The sequence below is a fragment of the Ailuropoda melanoleuca genome, chromosome 1 (genome assembly GCF_002007445.2).
Source record: "Ailuropoda melanoleuca isolate Jingjing chromosome 1, ASM200744v2, whole genome shotgun sequence".
NCBI classification, from domain to species: domain Eukaryota; kingdom Metazoa; phylum Chordata; class Mammalia; order Carnivora; family Ursidae; genus Ailuropoda; species Ailuropoda melanoleuca.
The window spans coordinates 133251685-133273161 of record NC_048218.1 but is presented as its reverse complement, the minus strand read 5'-3'; the positions used below and the strand labels follow the sequence as shown (position 1 = coordinate 133273161).

At 32.6% G+C, this 21477-nt stretch overlaps 1 protein-coding gene across 6 annotated transcripts in view; it reads left to right on the top strand.

Annotated features, from left to right (window-relative positions):
- CACNA2D1 (calcium voltage-gated channel auxiliary subunit alpha2delta 1) overlaps positions 1-21477 on the top strand; it is a 484461-nt gene that overhangs the window by 420964 nt on the left and 42020 nt on the right. The window contains exons 16-24 of one of the 6 annotated variants that reach the window (XM_019798048.2): positions 1692-1769; positions 3934-4008; positions 4277-4351; positions 7554-7610; positions 11482-11553; positions 13135-13206; positions 15568-15629; positions 19498-19574; positions 20870-20890. In XM_019798048.2, coding sequence (XP_019653607.1) covers positions 1692-1769; positions 3934-4008; positions 4277-4351; positions 7554-7610; positions 11482-11553; positions 13135-13206; positions 15568-15629; positions 19498-19574; positions 20870-20890 — 589 coding nt within the window. The remainder of the gene's footprint in view (positions 1-1691; positions 1770-3933; positions 4009-4276; positions 4352-7553; positions 7611-11481; positions 11554-13134; positions 13207-15567; positions 15630-19497; positions 19575-20869; positions 20891-21477) is intronic. The other 5 variants (XM_019798051.2, XM_019798050.2, XM_019798049.2 and 2 more) reach the window with 5 other exon arrangements.

Here is a 21477-nt window from a genome sequence, read left to right as displayed (position 1 = left end):
GAGTTGGAATCCAAAAAATACAAATATCAGATAAATTCCAGGAGAGCAAAAATCTTGTCTTATTTCTCTTTTTTGCTCTCTAGAGACTGGCACAGTATCCTCTGAGTAAATGAGAGACAAAATAGAAATTGGGCACCAATGAGTTTGTCGATGATTGTGTCTCCTGTGTTGGAAGTCTAGTATCTCATTTTAGGGCAGCCATTACCATATATAGAAGCAAATTACCATACTCTGTATAAATGCAAATGTGATGTGCAGAAAATGATTGTATCTATGTATACTTTATCGTATATCATGCTAGCATTTTAAAAACTATGCGTATACATTGTAACTCAAAAATTTTCCAAAAGGCATATTTACTGAATTTTGTTTTGAAACAATTTTTATGAGTTATGTATAATCTGACTTTATTGAGGTGGAAAGTTTTCATTGCGAATGTGAATTTGCATATTTAACTAAGGATGTTTTCATTGTTGAATATTCTGGCTTAGAACTAAATAGAGAGCCAACATGTATATCATCGTGCACCAACGATGTGTAGTTGTTTCCTTAATTGTGTTTGTCCCAAACAATTTGGTATCTTGTTCTGTTGAAAGCCTCTGTGTGATTGTCCTTCTTCATTAATTCAGTTCCCATTGTTTCTGGTCTTCCCACATGCATGATTATGAACTATTGCCTAAGACATTTTCTCCTTGAAGCCATGCTGTTTCTGGAATTAGAACAAGGGTCATGAGATTTGGATTTGGGGTCATTATTCACAAGAAGATTACTAATATTTTCTCAACATAGCAAATTTGAAATCTTCAGCAATAGTTTTTAAATCATTTTAAAGTGATTCTTTTGAAAATGTAGTTTTGACATGAAATAATGGTAAAAATGTATATAATTGCTGCAGATAGCAATAATAATAAACAACAACCTCTGACTTGAAAATCAGTTTATTTCAACTAATCTCCATGGATTCATTTAATATCTGAAATTATCTACATGCCAAATAACAGTAGGTCATTATTTTTGTTCATGTTTACTTTGCTTCGTGACCAGACTGTTGGCTTTGATGCTTGCAGTTGGCTGCATTATTTTACTTTTTCAAAAAGGACTATTTGTTTTGGAGGGCATTTAGGAGCATTATTGCTTCTTTAGAACAGCATAGTACGTACCTAGACTATTGGAGAAATGGAGTACTGATAGCATGTTTCTTCTATTTATTCTGCTATACTCAGTGATGTAACATGAAGCCTTTGGCTTAGGGCATGAAAAAATTAAGAATGAAGTTATAAAAAGGAAGGCAAATAAATCCTATGAAACAGTATTTTATTTTCACCCTGCTCATGGAATCCTGTGATATTAGGTAAACTACCACTGTGAACAAAATGTGGAAGGGCAGGGTGACTGAAATATTAGTGTCATTTGATTCTTTTTTAAGTTATTTGCAATGCTGTCTTAAGCTGTTATTTTAGATGCTGGATGCTTCAATAGCTGCCTAATTGATTCTGATTATTTCCCAGACTACTTCATTGATTTTTAAAAATAAAAATAAAAGTTTTTTAAAAGCTTTCAAAATCCTTTAATAATTCTTTGTGTCTATAATGTAACCATAAAATGCAGTGTCAGATACTAGAAACTAATGCAGAATGACAAAGTTTAAATTGTAATTCTAATTTGCCTTTTCTTTCTGAATCTATTTTTAGGAACTAGGACTTGTCATTACTGGAACTCTTCCGGTCTTCAACATAACAGGCCAAGTTGAAAATAAGACAAACTTAAAGGTTAAAAGTTAATTGATAAAATTAATAATCATAAATGATAAACGGTGACGTTGAAGCTGAGTGTGGATAAGATATTTCTATAAGGAAATACATACAATGTAACTGTCTTGTGAGACCAGAAGTAAGAGGGAACAGCTGCTTATGTGATAACCACCTGGGAAAAAGGAAATGCAGGTCAAGTTCTCTGTTTCCCCAGAGCCAGGATTCAGCTTAACTCTATTTAACTATGAACTGATGAGAACACAAGTTCAAACTCTGGGAGTAATTACATGATAAATGGGCAATACTGTTGTGTCCCCTTTTTTAAAATGTGTCTGAGATATCCATGGAGCTCAGAAAGAGAAATCCAAAAACCAAAACCATGGTGATGTTTGGAGCCTGTGTAAATAGGTATATTTATTGAATCATTCCCCCTCCAACTCCCATTCAAACAGTATTTTTTAAATCATCACGTAAGTTAAGCATCTGATTTAAAATGAATAGCTCTCCATTTTTTTTGTATTTTTCAAGATTGAAGGAAAATACTTCATGAATTTCCTAACAGTGTTAATTTCTGCAGCACTGGTAATATTGTCAATGCAGTTAAGATACTACCAACTTAAAGTTCTGAAAAATCTGTATCTTGTACTTGTTAAATTCCATTCCTACTTTTTAAAATACTCCTGATTTTGAAGGAGGGTTGCAGTCCTCTTTCTTAGCTTGTATTGGGAAGAACTGAGGATTGCAGGAGAAATTAAGATTTTTTTTAATACTAAAGACTCATTTTATGCTTTGGCTGACATTCCAGATTGGAGGGACATTTATTTCCATNGAGGGTTGCAGTCCTCTTTCTTAGCTTGTATTGGGAAGAACTGAGGATTGCAGGAGAAATTAAGATTTTTTTAATACTAAAGACTCATTTTATGCTTTGGCTGACATTCCAGATTGGAGGGACATTTATTTCCATTTTATGGCATAATGAAGTCTACTGTGCTACTATTATTTGTCCAGTTATTATAAATTTCTGTTGAACTCTTTCTTTTAATAATGTGGCCATCAAAAACATTAGTTATTCCTCTTTGGGAAGCCATTATCATTATTAAATAGCTGTGGGTTCTAACTAATTTAACCCATAGAAGAGTAATTGTCTAACTCCTCAGATGGACTAAGGAATTGCTTTAATTAGGAATTTTTGCTGAGGGTAGGATTGGTCCCTGGCAAAAGAAAATAGTTGTCGCATTACTTTCTCGTTCCCTGTGTACCTACACAAAATACACAGTCTTCTCATATAACTATTGAGTGGATTTTATAATTTCCTGTGTGACATTTCAGTTTATTTTGTAATTTGCATAATCTATTTAAAACAAAAATTCCCTCATTCTAAATTTTAACACCATTTTCATCTTTAATGTCCCTGGGAAGATTATGATAGCAGTTTGTCTCATAGCCTTGTTGACTTGGAACTAAATTTTGATGCCCATTGTTTGGTATTTAGAAGTTACCAGCACTAGGAAAGAGGGTTTTGAGGGTTTCTGCTATTTTACTACAGTGAGGTCAAATACTTTTCAGGATAGTTACACATACGCAGGCACTGTCAATAGCCAAAAAAATAAATAAATAAATAAATTTAAGAAAAATCCATTGTCTTCTCATTTCACATTACCTGGTATCTTCAGGCTGGACATTTTTGTGATTTTTAAATCGTAGTACACCACAAAGTCACAAAGTGCTCTCTCTCACACACAGGGCTGCAACTAACTGTACAGAAGCAACTACAATAATATTAGGGGTAATGAGTACAAGAGGCATCAAATAAAAATTTACTATCTTTTCTATTTTAGCTGCACTTACCAAGATTTCATTTAAATTAAATAATAATGATAAAGTTGTGGGTAAACAGAGGTGAGAATCATGGTANCATCAAATAAAAATTTACTATCTTTTCTATTTTAGCTGCACTTACCAAGATTTCATTTAAATTAAATAATAATGATGATAAAGTTGTGGGTAAACAGAGGTGAGAATCATGGTAGATTGATATAAAAAAGTGTCTCACCCTTAAATATGTTTTAGCTAGTATGGAATACAACTATTGTCAAGCAAAAAGATGAGCTTATATAATAATTGTGTAGAACTATATGCATTTTTGGTATAAAATACACTTCCTTTTTCTCTCTTACTATAGAACCAGCTGATTCTTGGTGTGATGGGAGTTGATGTGTCTTTGGAAGATATTAAACGACTGACACCACGTTTTACAGTAAGATGAAATATACTCTTGAGTATCTTTTTCATTTTAGAGCTTTGTACTAATTTAGCTTGTCTATAAAGCATTTAAGTAGTTCTCAAAAATCATGTGCAGTTAGCGAAGGAACTAAATGTTAACTAAATGTTAAAAAGGATAGATAACTTTCTTCATGCTTTAAAATGTATTAAGAATTTTTAAGACTTTTTTCCTTTAAAGAATGTGATTTCTGATTGTGATTCAGAGATCTTGAAACTTTTCTGTTTTGTTTCCTTTTTTTCAGCTGTGCCCCAATGGCTATTATTTTGCGATTGATCCTAATGGTTATGTTTTATTACATCCAAATCTTCAGCCAAAGGTATGTATATAATGTGTTTACAGTGACGCGTGCAATTCTGTAAAATTAATAGTTAATGTTCTTAATAGGTTTGTCCTCTTTAAACTCACTGTATAGCACTAAATATAAAAGAACATTTTATCTGTAATGTTAATGGATGACAAGACCACAGTTTATAAGATATGAAAGTGTGAAAGCAGTTTTCATTTTCTCTTACCAATTCAGCTCTCCCACATTCCTGTCGAAGAATATTTAACCAGTATTCACACCTCAGAGACAGCCATTATCGCCCTGTGCCTGAGTTCACACATCCCACTTGGGGTTATGATTGAGGCTGGAAGGTAGTGAGGAGATGGCCCCAGATGGGTGTGAACCTGATAAATAGAAGTAATGTTCCTCTATGCTCAGGCCACATGTTCCAACACCCTTTTTTCTGGTAATTATCTCTCCTTTTCGTCTCCCAGGAAGTTTTTCTTTCTACTTTTGTACAGGCTTATAAAACTATGAATGAAATTCAGTTAAGTTAAACCCCACGGGATGGGCTTCAGAAATGGGAAGTTTATTCATTGGGGAGTTGTGCGAAAGTGATAAAATTCCTTAGATAAACTATTTTATCCTAATCTTTGTGCCAAGATATAAAATATTTTCTTACATATCTCCTCCAACTTATTTCACTTTCCATTAGTGCTTCATGGGTGGGAGGGCGGGGAGGTTAATATGTATTTATCTAGAAGCAGAAAGTGGCAGAATCTTCCTATATTATATAATTGTAATTTATAAGCATCTTCAAGTTATTGTTTAACTTTGAGGGTAATACTGAAGATACTTTAACCCATGCTGGAGGGAAATACGTCAGAATTTACCTTCTTTTCCTCAGTCACAGGTATTTAATTTTAGTGATATTTTAGAGCATACACAAGTAGGTGCATAAACACACACATACATTTAATGTTGAGTCATTTATTCAAATCAGTGATAATTAAGAACCATTGATATTGAATACAAAACCATACTAAGTTGGTTATAATAAATGTGTCGATTTTAATTCTTCTCTCTTTGGAACTTCCATATAAAATCCATCGTGATCTAAATATTAGCTAATGAAATGTAGCTGCTGATCACTCTGCATTATTTTTCAAGTGTTTTTTTTTTTATTATAAATGTAGTATAGGCATTTTTTCCCATTATTGTGAGTCTTTCGCAGCTCTTTATAAACATATCTGTTAAGTTCTTCTTAATAATTTATGATTAGCTAAACAGTCTATGATTTTGTCACAGTTGAACATTTTTATCTTTTTAAATCTTTAAGATTTTAAAAAAATTTGCAATATTATTGTTTGGTCTTAGTATATCCAGTATATTTTCAATTATATTTGCACAACTGAAGTGATTTAAAAGCAGTAACAATATTATGTGCTGAAGGGTGTGAAGGATCCCCATTTTTATGATTGTAGGTCTTAACCCCTTCCCCAAAAGGAACTTTATTACTTAGACAAAACAATTTAAAAAAATAATGGGACTAATGCACATATGATATACAGATATAAATCTATCACTTAGAGGCAGTAATTTGAAAAAGGTTTTCCCCTTTTGTACATTCTTCTAATAACCAGTATTTATGGAGAAAATTTTTTTTTACTCTTTGATGTTAACATACGTTTGGCTCAGATTTGGAATAATTTACTAAAACTCATAAAATTACATATATAAATTCTATAGAAACCATTATTACAGCCCAAATGATTTTTTTTCAGGAGTATGTCAGCTTTTCATATTTTTATATAGGAAATTTTGATAAGCAAGTATGCAACAGATTATTTAGAAANAAACCATTATTACAGCCCAAATGATTTTTTTTCAGGAGTATGTCAGCTTTTCATATTTTTATATAGGAAATTATGATAAGCAAGTATGCAACAAAGATTATTTAGAATATGTTATTTTACAAAATCATTAAAATATATTTGAATAGTCCATGTGCTCTTTTTTCTGAAATTCATGCTTGTGAATTAAATATGCTTGTGAATTCTCATCATTAGGTTAAACATGACAATTTCTATTTTGTGGGTGATGGTACATAGTATACAAGTAGATAAAAGAACCTTATAAAAGGAGGATACACTGTAAGACAATGGTTTTAGAAATTGGCAAGTACAAAGGACCAGTATGGTAACAGCTAGTGTACTAACAAAATTATTCTCAATCCATTCATGAGAAATGTACCAGTAGAAATAAAGGGAGATAATGCTCTGTTTTCATAGTATCCCTTATTATTTAACAAGGTCAAAGTTTAGTGTTATTACAAGTATTCTTTGCTTAATGCCTTGTGTTTGCTTCCTGAAACAATAATCTTAAATTATTTCAGTATAATTTTGTAGTTTGTAGAAGGCAATATGAGTATCCTTTAAAAACGCTTGATAACAGGAAATAAAGTAGCTATAAACCTTTTGCTTATGTAATTTTCTAAGGAATCATTACTTACCTTCTCAAAACATACCGTCTCTACCATGACCACATTTTGACAAATACTGGATTTTGTATCCTGCTTTGTTTCCAAATGCATTTTAAATTTCTTCCATTTTGTTTCATAAAAAGAACCAGATTGGGTACACTTATTAGATATCTAATTTTGGTCAATTTTAAGAAATATTTATTGTACAGGAAATTGCATAATCTACATTTTAGAAATCATTTAAAATAAATCTACAAAAAATTATAAAAAATAAAATAAATTTACAGTGTTAGGATTAAATTCTCCTTTAGTTCCACAGATACAACATTTGGTAACAAAAGGCACAAATTTTAAGGGTTTAATATTAACGTTTTTTAATATCCTATAATACTTATATTTGAACACATTAGCATCATGTAAATTCTAAAATTTGCTGTTTGTTTGTTTTTTGTTTTTTTTTTTTTGAATCAGCATAAAAGTTTTCTGTGGCAAACTACCTTTCTCACTTCCCAAATATGTATTTCTTTGGAGAGAAAAAAAAAGGAAAATACAAAGTCATTTTGCTAAATATTTTTTGAGTATTTTTACTAGCATAAATTTTTTTATTCACCACAATTATTTTTAAACTTTAATTTTATTTGTTGACTCATCATGAACTGTGTGATACCTGTTTCTGATCAAGGAAATATCTGATCAAAATTGATTGTAGGGTAGAAGCCTTACCTATGTTGACATGTAGCATGATGAATTACCATCTTTCTGTTGCTTCAGCCTATTGGTGTAGGTATACCAACAGTTAATTTAAGAAAAAGGAGACCCAATGTTCAGGTAACTGTGAATGAAGTTAGCAGTGTCTTCAAATTTGCTAAATCAGAGTTGAGATTAAGCTTTTCTACCTAAAAGCATATGATTAATGCTGCCTTTCCTGACCTCAAGCTTCCAAAGCATGAGTTGGAGATGAGCATCATTTCTCGATAAACTGGAGCAAAAATGTTATTAATGATGGCAGAGGGTATGCATTTGCTAACTCAGGTTTGCTAGCAAATTATATCATGTCGTTAATCAGAGCAATCATAATGAGATGGCTTCTAAAAGTAAATTTGTTATTAAATATTGTGATACTAGTGTCAAATCCATGTAATCCTAACAATCGCTTGTCAAATTAACTTCTCAGTGGAAATAAAAATACAATTCTGATGTGGTAGTTTCTGTAAATCGTAAAATTTAAACCAAAATGTCTTTGAATTTCTTAAGTGTATTTTGGGAATAGAGGTGGAAGAAATTTCCCTTAAGCTAATTGACATGTCCAGAATTGCAAATAAATGTGAATTTTTATTGTCTTATAAGCTCATGGCAAAATCTTTTCTCTTTTGTCAACAAAATTTAAATGTTATTTCATGTATGCATATTTCTATAATCACACTCAAAATCATCAGCAGAAAGGATACTTCCTCCTGTTTAGTACAGTACAGTAAGCGAATTAGTACAGTAAAACAATTTCAGAATTCCAAAGGAGGTTCAGTATGACCTAATGTTTTATATATCAGCCTATCATTGCTTTAAAATAAAGTTAGTGAAATTATAATGGAAAGGTAGTATGATTTTAAGAAGAGATTATTAAACTGAACTAGCAAAACAGAATTTTAAGTTCGTTGTACTTAATTAAAGCTAATACCGTATCTTTGAGTAGTTCATTAAACCTCATTTTACTTTAATTTCTTAGCCTGAAAAACAGGAGGATTGAACTAAGAATAATTGTTTCTTTTCACCCTACATTATATGTTCCCCCGAGAAATTAAATATATATGTTGATCTCCAGCTCCCTCTCCTGAAAATTCTGATTTAAAATGACCAGGGATGAGACCCAGGTTAATGAATAGTGTTTCACATCTTCCAGGATGTCCTAAAGTGCAGAGACACTGGATTAAGAAGCTTCAGCTTTCTTGTAGCTCTAGAATTCTGTGCAATCTGATCTTCATGTTGTATCAGTCTTCATATCTTTTATCATTCCTGTAGAGGTTCAAATTCTGATTATGTCTTATCTTGATTTATTAAATTGTTTTACAATTGCTCTCCTTGCATGCTTCTTTTTGTGTATTATCTTCATTATACTTTTTGCATTTATGTATATTTTAGTGAATTTTCATTTTTATAAGTTCCAAATATTGCATGTAAATATTATGATATAATTTGGAAATAAACAACCTGAAAAATGGTTTGTTTTCCTTCTAAGGAAACCTCAAATGGCAAACTGACAACCACACAAGACCTTCGAATTTTGGGGAAAAGTTTTTGAAATAGGTAGTATTTTTCATAATACGAACTACTAAGGATTTCCATTTAAAATTTGTGTAAAAGCATTCTGCCTATTTAGTTCGACAAATGGTGTTGTCTTTATGTCAACTATACAAAAATTTTACACATGAGAAATGTCAGGTATTAAAGTATCAAACAAAAAGATTGGGACAGAAGGGACTTGATTCCAGTTCTCAAGACTGTTTGGTGCCTTTTTTTATTAGAAGATTCTGCTTCTGGATTTTTCAATCACTGTGCCTGTGATTGCTCTTTTAAAAAATGGTCAGCCAGATTGCCATTTAAAAAGTACAAGTTATGCATTGACATTTTGCTTTTATGATTTCATTTTCTTCTCTGTGTCTTTGTATGTTGGATTGGGACATGATCTTCATATTGCCAATTCTCCCTGATAATGCCTCCTCCATGCATGCTGTTTGGGTCTGGTCATGCTATGCATTATCCGTTGCATGTAAGATAATATTCTTATTTATGTTTATATTTTATCATTTTGATTATCTTGACTTTGTTTTGCAGTGAGTGTGTTAAATTTTTAATGCTGTTACGGTGTTTGCGTGAAGATGATTTAAATCAGGGGACTTTAAAGAAGCAATTCTGAATAATATTGTCTACTTTAGAGTATCCTTTTGTTAGTGACTTTCTTGATTTGGTTTTTTTAAGCAAAGGTTTATGATTATTTTCGATATTTATTTTTATTTTCTCCTTATGACATATGCTACATTTCAAATGAATATTTGCTTCTGAGGCAATATGTTGCTGTCCAAACAATGGTCAGTATTATCACCTATTAAACAATCTAATACTCATTTTCAATATTTTAGAACCTTATGAGTCCAGATATCAAGCTCATGAGTAGTAAATATTTTGTTAATAAAAGTGACAGAGTTGAAGATTATTTTTTTATTTGCCTTTAAGAATACCCATTCATCAGAACATGAGAATCATAAACTTTCATTATTTAAATGTAGTTATTTCTTGAAGGAAGGATTTTTGTCTTAATTAGAAAATAAACACATGCTATATATAATGTCATTTAGCATTTGAAGTAAATGTTTAGTTTTAATATATTTTTAATTATTACTATTGTTTTGGGTACTCAGCCCTCCTAAAACAGTGTTTAAAATAGTGACAATCCAGTTCATTTGGTGGTGTAAGAAAATTAAAAATTAAAAAAAAACAGTCACAATCTGAACGTATTTTGAAAGAGCCTGTGAAGTTGAAATCATTAAAATTCCAGTGACCTTGCACTCATACAGCATAATTTGTATTTATTATTTCTGTCTCATTAAATACCACATCTTGGTGGTATTTATTTTAGTCAACTTTAAAAACCTAGTCTCTAAAATTAAGTAGTTGTAAAAAATTATAGATACCTATTATGATTTTATTATTGTAACAAACTTTGATATTCTATTATGGCGTGTTCTATTAGTGGTATTACAAGAGCATCAGTGTGTTTTTGTTTATCAAGTAATTGAATAAGTTCATCCTATGATTGAGAAAATTTTTTAAATGTTATCTGAGGTAAATTTGTCAGGCTAACAGTTTTATTTGATATATTTATGTAAATAAAGCATCTGCCTTGTTCCCCCGCTAATTGTCCTTATTATTACACACTAGCAAGAAGAAGCAGTAGGAGATGTTAAAGCAGGAGACCATATTTAGTGAATCCAAGGGTTATTACTTTCGTAGGATTTTAATTACAATAGCTTATCTTTATTCAAGTGCTTGTGACTTGACCACAAATTTTATCTCATAGATTTTTCTTAATTTAACTTATTAAAATATAATGTCACATTTCTGAAATTCAAATATTTGAAGCAAACTTCCATTTTTTTATGCATCTTAAGAATCTGCTTAGAAGAGTTAGTTTTACATAGGAAATTCAAACATGGTTTTTAAAAGATTTTCTCTCGTATAATTTCTTTTTATAGAATATAAATAAAGAGTGTGTATTACTTACATGTTGCTTTTGTTGCACCATTATTGCAACAGTTGCCCAATATTTACCCACATGGCTTTATTTTGCTCTTTTCCCATCCTAATTAAAGGAAAGAAAGTTGTGAGTGGACCTTCAATTGTCCTATTCCCACAGAACTTGTAATTATGAATGTAGTATCTAACTCAGCCCTCGAAATGAACCTGCCCTCAGTGGGTGCTAAATTACAATATTCCTGCTACACCTAAAGCTCAACTCCCTAGCCTATTTATTATTATTTTAAAATATAAGTATATGAAGCTGTATACCTTTATATAGCTATTTAATATACCTTAGGTAAGTTACACCTACGGTATTATTTTCATATTTGAATATACATCAAATTATTTATATACAACATCATTTTACAATGTCATATATGCTTAATTATTATTATTTTCTGTGTAGAACCCCAAATCTCAGGAGCCAGTAACTTTGGATTTCCTTGATGCAGAATTAGAGAATGACATTAAGGTGGAGGTGAGTTGCACCTAAACCGTACTCTCAGGTCCGACGCCGAGCCTCATCCATCCTGCGGTGTCCTTGAGCAGCTTCACTGTGTTAGCTTCTCTCCTAGGTACTATGCACACGGTGATGAATGTTCTTTGTAAAATTTCTAGATCCTGGGCTCTCTCATCCAATGGTCATATGGAAAGGAATCAGTGTTTTAAGTTGGGTGTGACATTAGTTTGTTTCCTTCTCATTCCATAGGTAGAGAGGTTTTAAGTATTTCCATACAAATGTGACTTGTAAATTTCAGTACACAACATAGAGATTGAGGACATTGGTGTAGAGTTGAAAGAAAAGTTGGAGGGAATCTAACCATCCAACCACCCAGTGAGCGACATGAGGAGAAAAGCTGCCATGTTTGTCTTGGTACACTTTACCCAGAAAATTTCTATTTCATTTCAAAACCAAAATTGCATGTCATTTCCTTGGAGAGGATCGTCCATAATAATAAGGATAATAATTTAAAAAAACAACATTTATTAAGTACATAATATGTGTCAGTCATGGATTCTCAAGAGCCTTTGAAATAGATATTATATATATGATCATTATTTGTCATACTGATGGTATGTTTTAGGTCCAGAGGGTTAAAAAGCTTGTGTCCAGTGACTCAGCCAGTAAGTAACAGGACAGAATTTGAACCAGGCTCTTCCCCTTCAGAGCAAAGGTGTTTAAGATTCTTGTAAATGGATTAAATTCTCTCATCTATGCAAAGGCCACCATATTTCTTTAGAATTTGTCACAGTGTTTTAATATGCACTTTCTTTACACATTTTACACATTGACTCCCTCATTGTAGAACAACAGAATTTACTTATTATTATTATTTTTAAAGATTTTATTTATTTATTTGACAGAGATAGAGACAGCCAGCAAGAGAGGGAACACAAGCAGGGGGAGTGGGAGAGGAAGAAGCAGGCTCATAGCAGAGGAGCCTGATGTGGGGCTCGATCCCATAACGCCAGGATCATGCCCTGAGCCGAAGGCAGACGCCCAACCGCTGTGCCACCCAGGCGCCCCTACTTATTATTATTACCCAAGGCGAAGGCGTAGTGCTGGGATGTCTTAGGTGTTTAATGAATGTTGGTCATAAATTATTTTGAAATGAGAGACCAGGATCATGCAATACTGCAGAGCACGATCTTTGGGCCCTCATGCTGCTGAGTGACTGTAATAATATAATTTAACCTATTATGACTCAATTTCCCTTCAGTCAGTCCCATAAAGTAATTGACCACTCTTTCATTAATTATATTTCAAAAATTAATGATTAGGTGAAGATGCTTAATTAAGGATGCCTTTATTATTGTAAAATATGTAAAATGACAGTATGTAAAAATATTGTAAAATAATGTAAAATCTGTAAAATGTGGTAACTTTTAAAAGAATATTCCCAAAGAACAATTCCAACTACTAGTACAACCACCCTACTATTTTTATTCAGTCCTGTTGTAAAATAAGTATAAACCTTGGAAAACCAGTAAATTAATAATCATCCTTTGGCAGTCAGTTGAGTATGTGGAATAAAGTAATTCTTTCATCTTTCCGTAGATTCGAAATAAAATGATCGATGGAGAGAGTGGAGAAAAAACATTTAGAACTCTGGTTAAATCTCAAGATGAGGTAAGATTGAAGTCAGGCTTACTCTTAAATGTATAGATCGATAATGATATTGATAGTTTGTCTTTCCTAGTAAAGCAGTATTTGTTAAACAGATGTCTCAAGTAAACAAATGTTTTTAAAGCCTTCTTTGCTGAAGGAAATTTTAATATATTTTTAACTCTTTAATTTTTGTAAAACATTTGCTTTAAGTTTCTTGATGCTGTTTTACATTACTAACAGTATGTTCTTGAAAATTATATTTTATGTCTCTACTTTATATCATCATAGAAAATAGAGAACCCAGTTTAATGTTGTGCCATATTCTTTTAGGCCATTTCAATCATGCCGAATTGAAGTTAATATTTAATAGCTGTATGTGTTAAATGATTTGTGCATGCACATGTTCTAATGGCTGAGTTTCATGTATTATTTTGGTGGGGTTTTTTTGGTTGTCTACTTTTGTTTGGCTTATCTTCTTTCATTATTTATGCACTTATAATTCCTTGCATTTAAATCTGAAATTAAATCAAGGGGTAACAGAACTATACCCATAAATCACTGGCACAAATATGTAATAAACATATTGTTTTATATTGCTGTGGGAAAACTCTGTATATGAGCAGTGTGTCTATCCAATATCTGTTGCATGTGGAGTGAATACACAGACATTCATATATTTGAGTATTTGAAAAATACACAGAATCCAGAGGCTTTGGAGCCTGGAAATTAAGTGTTTTTATATAACTTATATCCTTTCCCTCACAGTGCCATCCTTTTTAAATGTGAACATTTCTTTTGAATTCCTCAGCAGATCTTTCTCCAAGGTGGAGCTAGGATCCAAGTAGGATCCTCCATTAGCGCTTGGCTTTTGTCACTTAATGTCATTAGGGGTCCCCATTACCAGAAGACAGGAGGAGGTATATATCACTTTCAGTCATTGTTGAAACTTCAATTCTCTTTCCTTAGACTTCAGCCATGCTCTTTACCCGCTCACTTCTAGAGGAAAGATGTAAACCATTCAGCAGTTCTGCCAACTTTTCCATGCTGTTCTGCCAAGAACTCTTTGACCTACACATTCTTTCCTCAACTTATAAATTAATTTTGTTTGTATTAAGTCACATTGATGTTTTTCTCCTTCAGTTTACTGTAAATTCCTCTAACCAATATGTAGACTTTTCTTATTAATAATCTAACCACCTGTAGACTTTTCTTATTAATAATATTGAAAGAAAACATTATCTTGTATGTTTATTTTCTTAATCTGATATACTGTTTTTTAACTTGCCGAACAACAGTAATTTGCCATTTTTTTATGAGTGGTATGAAAGACATGAATATTATTTGTTTTCTTTTTTAAGAATTTTACTAGTCCAAAAACCTCCTCACCAATTCCTGTTTTCCCTCCCTCCATCCTACACACACACTGAGTAAACTAGAGGAATATTTGATGTGTAAGGCAACATGTATGGTTGCTATTAAATGAATTTGGCATCATACATTTTCCTTCATCCTGCCAATTTAAATTTTTTTAGAAGATTTAGGTATTTTTATTTCATCAATAAATTGTAGAAAAGAATAGTATTTAGTACAGGGGTTGATTAAATTAGACAATGATTATAAAGTGGTTAGTGTATTGCCTAACACCAAATAACATTTCAGTGAAGGTTATTGTTCTGATGAGGATGATAGAGCTGGAGAGAACTAAAACAATGTAAAGATGCGTATATGCCATCACTATACCTAACAGAAGAAAGAATGATAATTTCTTTACTCGTCTTCAGTAGCAACATATGAAGGATTCTGTATCCATCAGGGTGTCGAGCTCTGTACTTCCTTTCCCTGGTGGATTTAGTTGTTTTCTGACCTTCAGTGGTACAAAGTAATTCGTCTCTTATGATAAATGTTAAAACAATGTCTTACTAAAAACAGTCATATGCTAATCATACATTTGGATCTAGAAATAGTGCGTTAACTTCCTGCTATTACCAATTTCTCATATACACACTCTAGTATGGAAATATCTGAGGCTTATCAAATATATCCTGGTCCTATTTATTATTAAAATTTATTTTTTAGAAAAAGCTTCCGTAATTTTGAGGCTAATAATTCAGCATGAATCACTAAGATTTTGCACTTGAAACTCTTTAAAAGTCATGATGCAATTATTTATTTTTGTCCTAAAATTTTGCTTTATTCATACATACGCACACGCACAGCCTCCCACCCATAATAGTACAAATAAATGTAGACTAGATTGGACATTTGTGAAGGAGGGTATTGAATGACCACAGAATTTGTAAATAGATTTTAGTGCTCTGCTTTTCATATAAATTCACATAGATTTTATAAGGTGGTAACAACCATATCAAACTTTTTTTGTAGAGGTACATTGACAAAGGAAACAGGACATACACATGGACTCCTGTGAATGGCACAGATTACAGGTAACTAATTAGATTTAAATGTGTATTGTATACAAGTGTATTCTGTTGAGTGTCTTTCACCTATTTCTAGTCGCAATTTTTTGCAGTAGATAAATACGAAGTCGTCACATTTTCAGAAACTATTTTCATTGTAATTAAAACAGAAAAGTTATCTTTTCCAGTGTAAAAATGTATTAAAAATATCACTCTGATTTTCAAAATGGAAAAGATGGAAAAAATCTAGGAGTATAAAATTTAGAAGTGAAAACCTGTGGATGTAAATCCGTTTGATCATCTTGCATATTTATGTGAGCAATTATGTTGACAGAACCCCCAAATAGTTTGTAGTCATGATTTCCACTGATCTCCTCATTTAAATTGTCAGTTACTTATATTTAGGTAGCAAATTAACTTAAAACTTGTCACACGGTAGTATGATCTGTTATAAAATGCTCAGTTGATACAATTTCCCCCCCATGACTGGCAAGTCTGTAAAATCCTGAGCATACCAATGGACACGGTCTTGGAAAGCTAGACGGACTAATACCCTATAGTGGCTTGAAAGTTCTCCATTCTTCACTTGCTGAGCATTTCCTTTGCTTTCTTGGTCTAACTCTTCTTTGAGGTCATAGCTTTCCCTGTGGTCCTACTTCCCCCATGCTCATAATACTGAGGTTGATAGGAATATTTCCTTCTTATTACTCATTCTCTTCCTCTTCCCCAAGATCCCCATCTCTTCCTCTCATTCAAGATTTCAGTTTCTGGCTCACTGTCAATCACTCGCACATGTACATAGATCACTATTTCTCATACTATTTTTGACATACCCACACTTACGTAAAGCAACAAAAATTATTTACTAAACAACCTTAAAAAGATTTTAAAATGCAAGCTTAAAATTTTTATTATTAGATTTCACAGATCTAGAATTAGTGTGCCAAGTTGCTGAAAATTTTTCTGAATGCTGTCTCAAATTTCTCTACCTAACTGGTCCTGAGCTGGTAATAGAGAGTTTCCAAATGAGCCCAGTCTGTGGCCCCACTGAAATAGCATTGACATAGATGAGTTTTTTAGTACTTGGACTCTCAGTTTATCTCCTCTTCGCTGTGTGGGAAAGTGTTTCCTGCCTTTTCTCTTAGATGAACAAATTCTAAAGTAGAAAAAACTGGATCCCTTTAACGCTGACCATGAGTCAACAATAGTGGCAGTCATAATTTTTAAATTGTCATTATACCTTGCTTAAATGTGTTTGTAAAAGTTTCACAAATGTCCCCTACATTCGACCCCTTTGCCTCACACACACAGTGATGGGACCAAATGTGACCAGATTAATACCCCAATTCTGAGTATGTCAGTCCTTGGTCATAAACCTTCATTCTGTTACCATTTTCCTCTGAGTTAGGTTGGGACTTCCAAGTCTGATATTCTCATCTCACATTTCTCTCCCAGCCAGTGTGCCTGTTGTGTCTCTCCCCGCCCTCCCCATACAGTCACTGCTCTCTGAACAGCCCCAACTTCCCCACTGTGGCATGTTTTCCTCACACATTCCCTACCCAAATGTACAACTTAGGGCCAGATTCAGTCTGTTTTCATTATAAGTACTTCCCTGAATTGCCTACAAATAAATTCACAAATAACTGTGTAGAGCAAAATATTACATCTATGCTGAAGAAGAAAAAGAAATGGTGTGTTTGGACTTAATGAATGAAGTTCCAAATTTCACTTAGTGATTTCTGTCTGCTTAAGCCTTGATGTAATTCAGATATTACAGTCGAATTATAGTAATTAATTATTTTTATAGACTGCTCTTTTTTCATGAAGAAATTCATTTTATAGAGACATGATTGAGTTGAAAAGGATGTTATATTCCATTTAACTAAGTTAATCATGTTTATGTGAGTTAAGAAAACATTGCATGGGCTCTCCCATCCACCTGGTGGCTGCTGGCTTTATTAGGTTTTATTCCCCAGGAGAAAATAAAGCAGCCTTGGTCCATTGGTTTTATATGGGGAGAGACAGCAAACACTTCATATGACAACATCATTGACTCAAAATGTTGATAAAGATCTTATCTGCTAAAAATTGAGGAAAGAACCATTGCCTTGAGATGGAAGTAAATTAAGTGTGACTGTATTTTTCTGTAAATGAAGTGTAGCTCTTAATAACAACCTGAGACGTGCAGGCCAATAAAACGTATATTTGATATGTCAATTTTAAAACTTCTATTGTGTTCCTCATGAGTTCCAGCACTATTTTTATGGTACGTGAGATGTGACCCAAGCTTAGAGAGTGACACTGTAGCAGCCACATGATATAACGTTATCGGTTTTAATTAGAAGTTTCTCTTAGCAATAAATGCTGATGGAGCAATAAAAATGTCCTGATTTCCCTTGAGAGGAATTTGTAGGAGACAATCTTCAAATGCTCAGTAATTCTACTCTACAATTTATAAATGGCAAGTGAATCATGAAAGGTCATCTTGCTTTCAGACTAATTACACTGCTTATTTTAATTTTAATCTCTTCCTCCACTTAAAGGAAGTTACCTATAAAATGGACGGAGAGATTTTCATTAAATCCACATAACATTTTATTTCTCTGACCTTTTCCCATAAGGACAGTCTATGAATTACTTAATGAAGGAGAAAGATGTGGGAATTGGAGGTAACAAGCATCCACTCATTTTGCTATCTTGACTACATAATTAAATTGTAGGAAATAAACCTTTGCTTTTTTTTTTCTCTTTGTAGAGTGAATTTTTAACATATATAGTCATAGAAGGAAAACCTGAAATTTTATATTTTTTCCTGTTCTGCATTTTCCAATTTAAAAAAGTAGATAATGAGATTATAGTTTCGGCGTTCTCAAAAGCCCGGGAAACGTGAAACTTGAGTGATTTAAAAGAAGATCTGCAAATACATAGAAATACTCAGAAGCCTAGAAATGCACACCTTTTCCTGTGCATTGCAAAATTTCAGATTAAGTATTAAAAATGAGTGCCGAATGAGTCATTTGGTACGTTAATCAAGCATCGCTTTTTTGAAAACACCAAGTTCCCTGGGAATCTTCTTCTACCCTCATTTTTTGTACCCATTAGTTTGTAAGTTTCCTTGGGTATTAAAGCAGAGTGAAGGTCATTTGCAAGTGTAAATGTGGATATGGAATAGTTAGTTATGTCCTACACAAATATATTAGCCATCTCAAGGGTGGAAGAATTACACATATGTGGTTGTGTTATTTCAAACTGCATAATATTCAAATATTCCAAACTGCTTTCTACTAGGAGAACCAAGAGAATGAGCAGACAGTCTATCTTAGTGCATCTGAATTTTCTTACCTCAAGACTAAAGTCTTAAAATAGGAAGTATTTAACCCTTCAAAGGGAGTATTTTTCAGATGATTTTATGCATTATGTCATAGAAATAACGATACTTTACATTTGTAATTTTTAAATAGTGTATATTTGCCACAGAGCACTTGAACATGGTGTATAATTCATGAAGGAGGGGTATCCAATTAGTCTATTATATTTATTTTCTTTAAACATAAACGTAATATCTTTTTCAACACTTTTTCAACACTCAAAGTATTTCAGTACACTTTCCTGGAAATACAGCGCACATGACATTTCTTTCTCAACTAATTCATGGGCACATTTAGTAGCTTATTTTCCTTGTATCTCTTCTGATTCCCTACAACGTAGAGAACCGGACGACTCTGGATCGCAAGACCGAATAAAGTACTCTATTTGCTGAATGCATTTTCCTGTCACAGTAATACGTCTCTTCTTTCCCATGAGGAAGATCTTTGGATTTTCCATTAACTGGGTGTGTTTTTTTTTTTTTTTTTTTAAGTTGTTTGTGTTTATGCTTCTCTTGTTTCTATTGCAGTTTGGCCTTGGTATTACCAACCTACAGTTTTTACTATATAAAAGCCAAAATAGAAGAGACAATAACTCAGGCCAGATGTAAGTACTGTGAAAGCGACCCCAGAGTCTATTTATCTCTTAGTATCAGATGTATAAATTTGTCTAGATTTTAGAATGCCCAAGGCCTATACATTTTAGTAGGTGTTACTACCAAATCTACAGCAATGATTCTAACCCATTCCAAACATGCAAGGAACAAGAAATATTCTACGTGGATAGAATATGAGCAGGTACCCAGTCTCACTGGCACCCCCACCACCCTACCCTGCCTTGCTTTGTGCTCATAGAATCATTGCAGTGCTCTGTTCTCTGTTGCTGTCATTTTAAGGGTCTGCTAGCTGGTGCAAAATGTTTCACACGGTCTCTACTCATGGCACTGTGCTAATAAGGCTGTAACTTTTCTTTTTCTTTTTTTTTCTTTCTTTCTTTCTTTCTTTCTTTCTTTCTTTCTTTCTTTCTTTTTTTTTTTTTTTGCATTTGGCAAGAATAATATTGTGCTCCACATCTTCTACTTTGTTTGAATAAGTTTAATTGCACTGGTCTTCGGCTTTGGTTTGGCAATTAACTTCCTTCTCATAATCCAGATTAATAACGTCTTCAGTAACTCAAATGGATTATTTTTTTAAAAGTATCATTTGGAATGTGGAGTAATTATTAACATTAATGCATATTTTAAGTCATTAGTAATCTTTGTTTTGGGTGACTAGATTTGGTAAATAAAATGACCATCATATCCTTTGTACATCAGTTATTATTAACAACCTAAATTTTTTCTTATGATAAAAAAAAAGCACCTGTGTGTGTATATGCCTTTTACATCTGACTTTAAGTAAACTATAATTACTTTTATTCCCATCAGTTCTTTTTTCTCTCTGCAATCCTTGTTCACATTGTGCTAAATTTAGGCTTTTATATTTACACTTTCACCTGATAGATGTGATGGTCTTTTTTCACAACCAGCAACTTTGCATGAGCTAGTTCTTCACTTGATAAATGAGGGGATGACTAGTTGGTCTTTGACGGTTGGTAAATGCTTCTGAAGATAGGCTAACATCGTCGCCATTGCACCTGCGTTAAACACTTTGCAAAATAGACCCTTGAAATCTGCCCAGTACAGAGGGGGTACTCTAGTAGTAACTGACAGGACTACCTTCCAGTCTTCAAAAAGATGTCTTTTTTTTCCAGACTACAGTTGTACATAAATATACCTTTGATCTATGCACAATATTTTTATTCAAGAAAGTCATTGAATAAAATATTGTTTGTGACCCCCTTTGCTTTACCCTCTTTTTTTTTTTGTTTCCCTGCTTTCTCTTTCTGATGGATTTTCACAGCCAAAAAGGGCAAAATGAAGGGCAAGTATTTTCTTGTTGCTCAATTTCTTTCTGTTTAGTACACTTGACATTTCCACTAATATTTCCATTCCTATTGGATATTATCCTCTGTGCTTCTCATCTGCTAGATTTTCCTCCATGATCACTCAAAACTTAGCAGCAAAAACGGGGGAAAGAATATGCTTGTGTTTTCATATGCAATGTATTTCACATTCAGGTTTTTTTTCTGAGGCTTAAATACTTGTGTTTTTTATCCTTCCACCTACTAATTCACAACTAAAATGAAGAATGTTACTAATTAACTAAAGGCATTGATATGTTTATTAAAATCATTTTCATTACCATAATATTGATAAAAATTTTATGTTGAGGTTTTAAATGAAATAACTCTGATGTAACATTGATACAAAAGATACCTTGGTTATGGTAGTGTTAGTAAATGGGAAACTTCTAAGACAGCATTATTCTGATTATAACTGGTCTAATTTTCATTATGAAATTAAAATGAATTTTATAATTATATATTGCAGTATTAAGGACCTTTTAAGATATAGGTACTCTTTATTTTTTTTCTTACTAGGTTATCATTCTAATGCCTTCATATCATC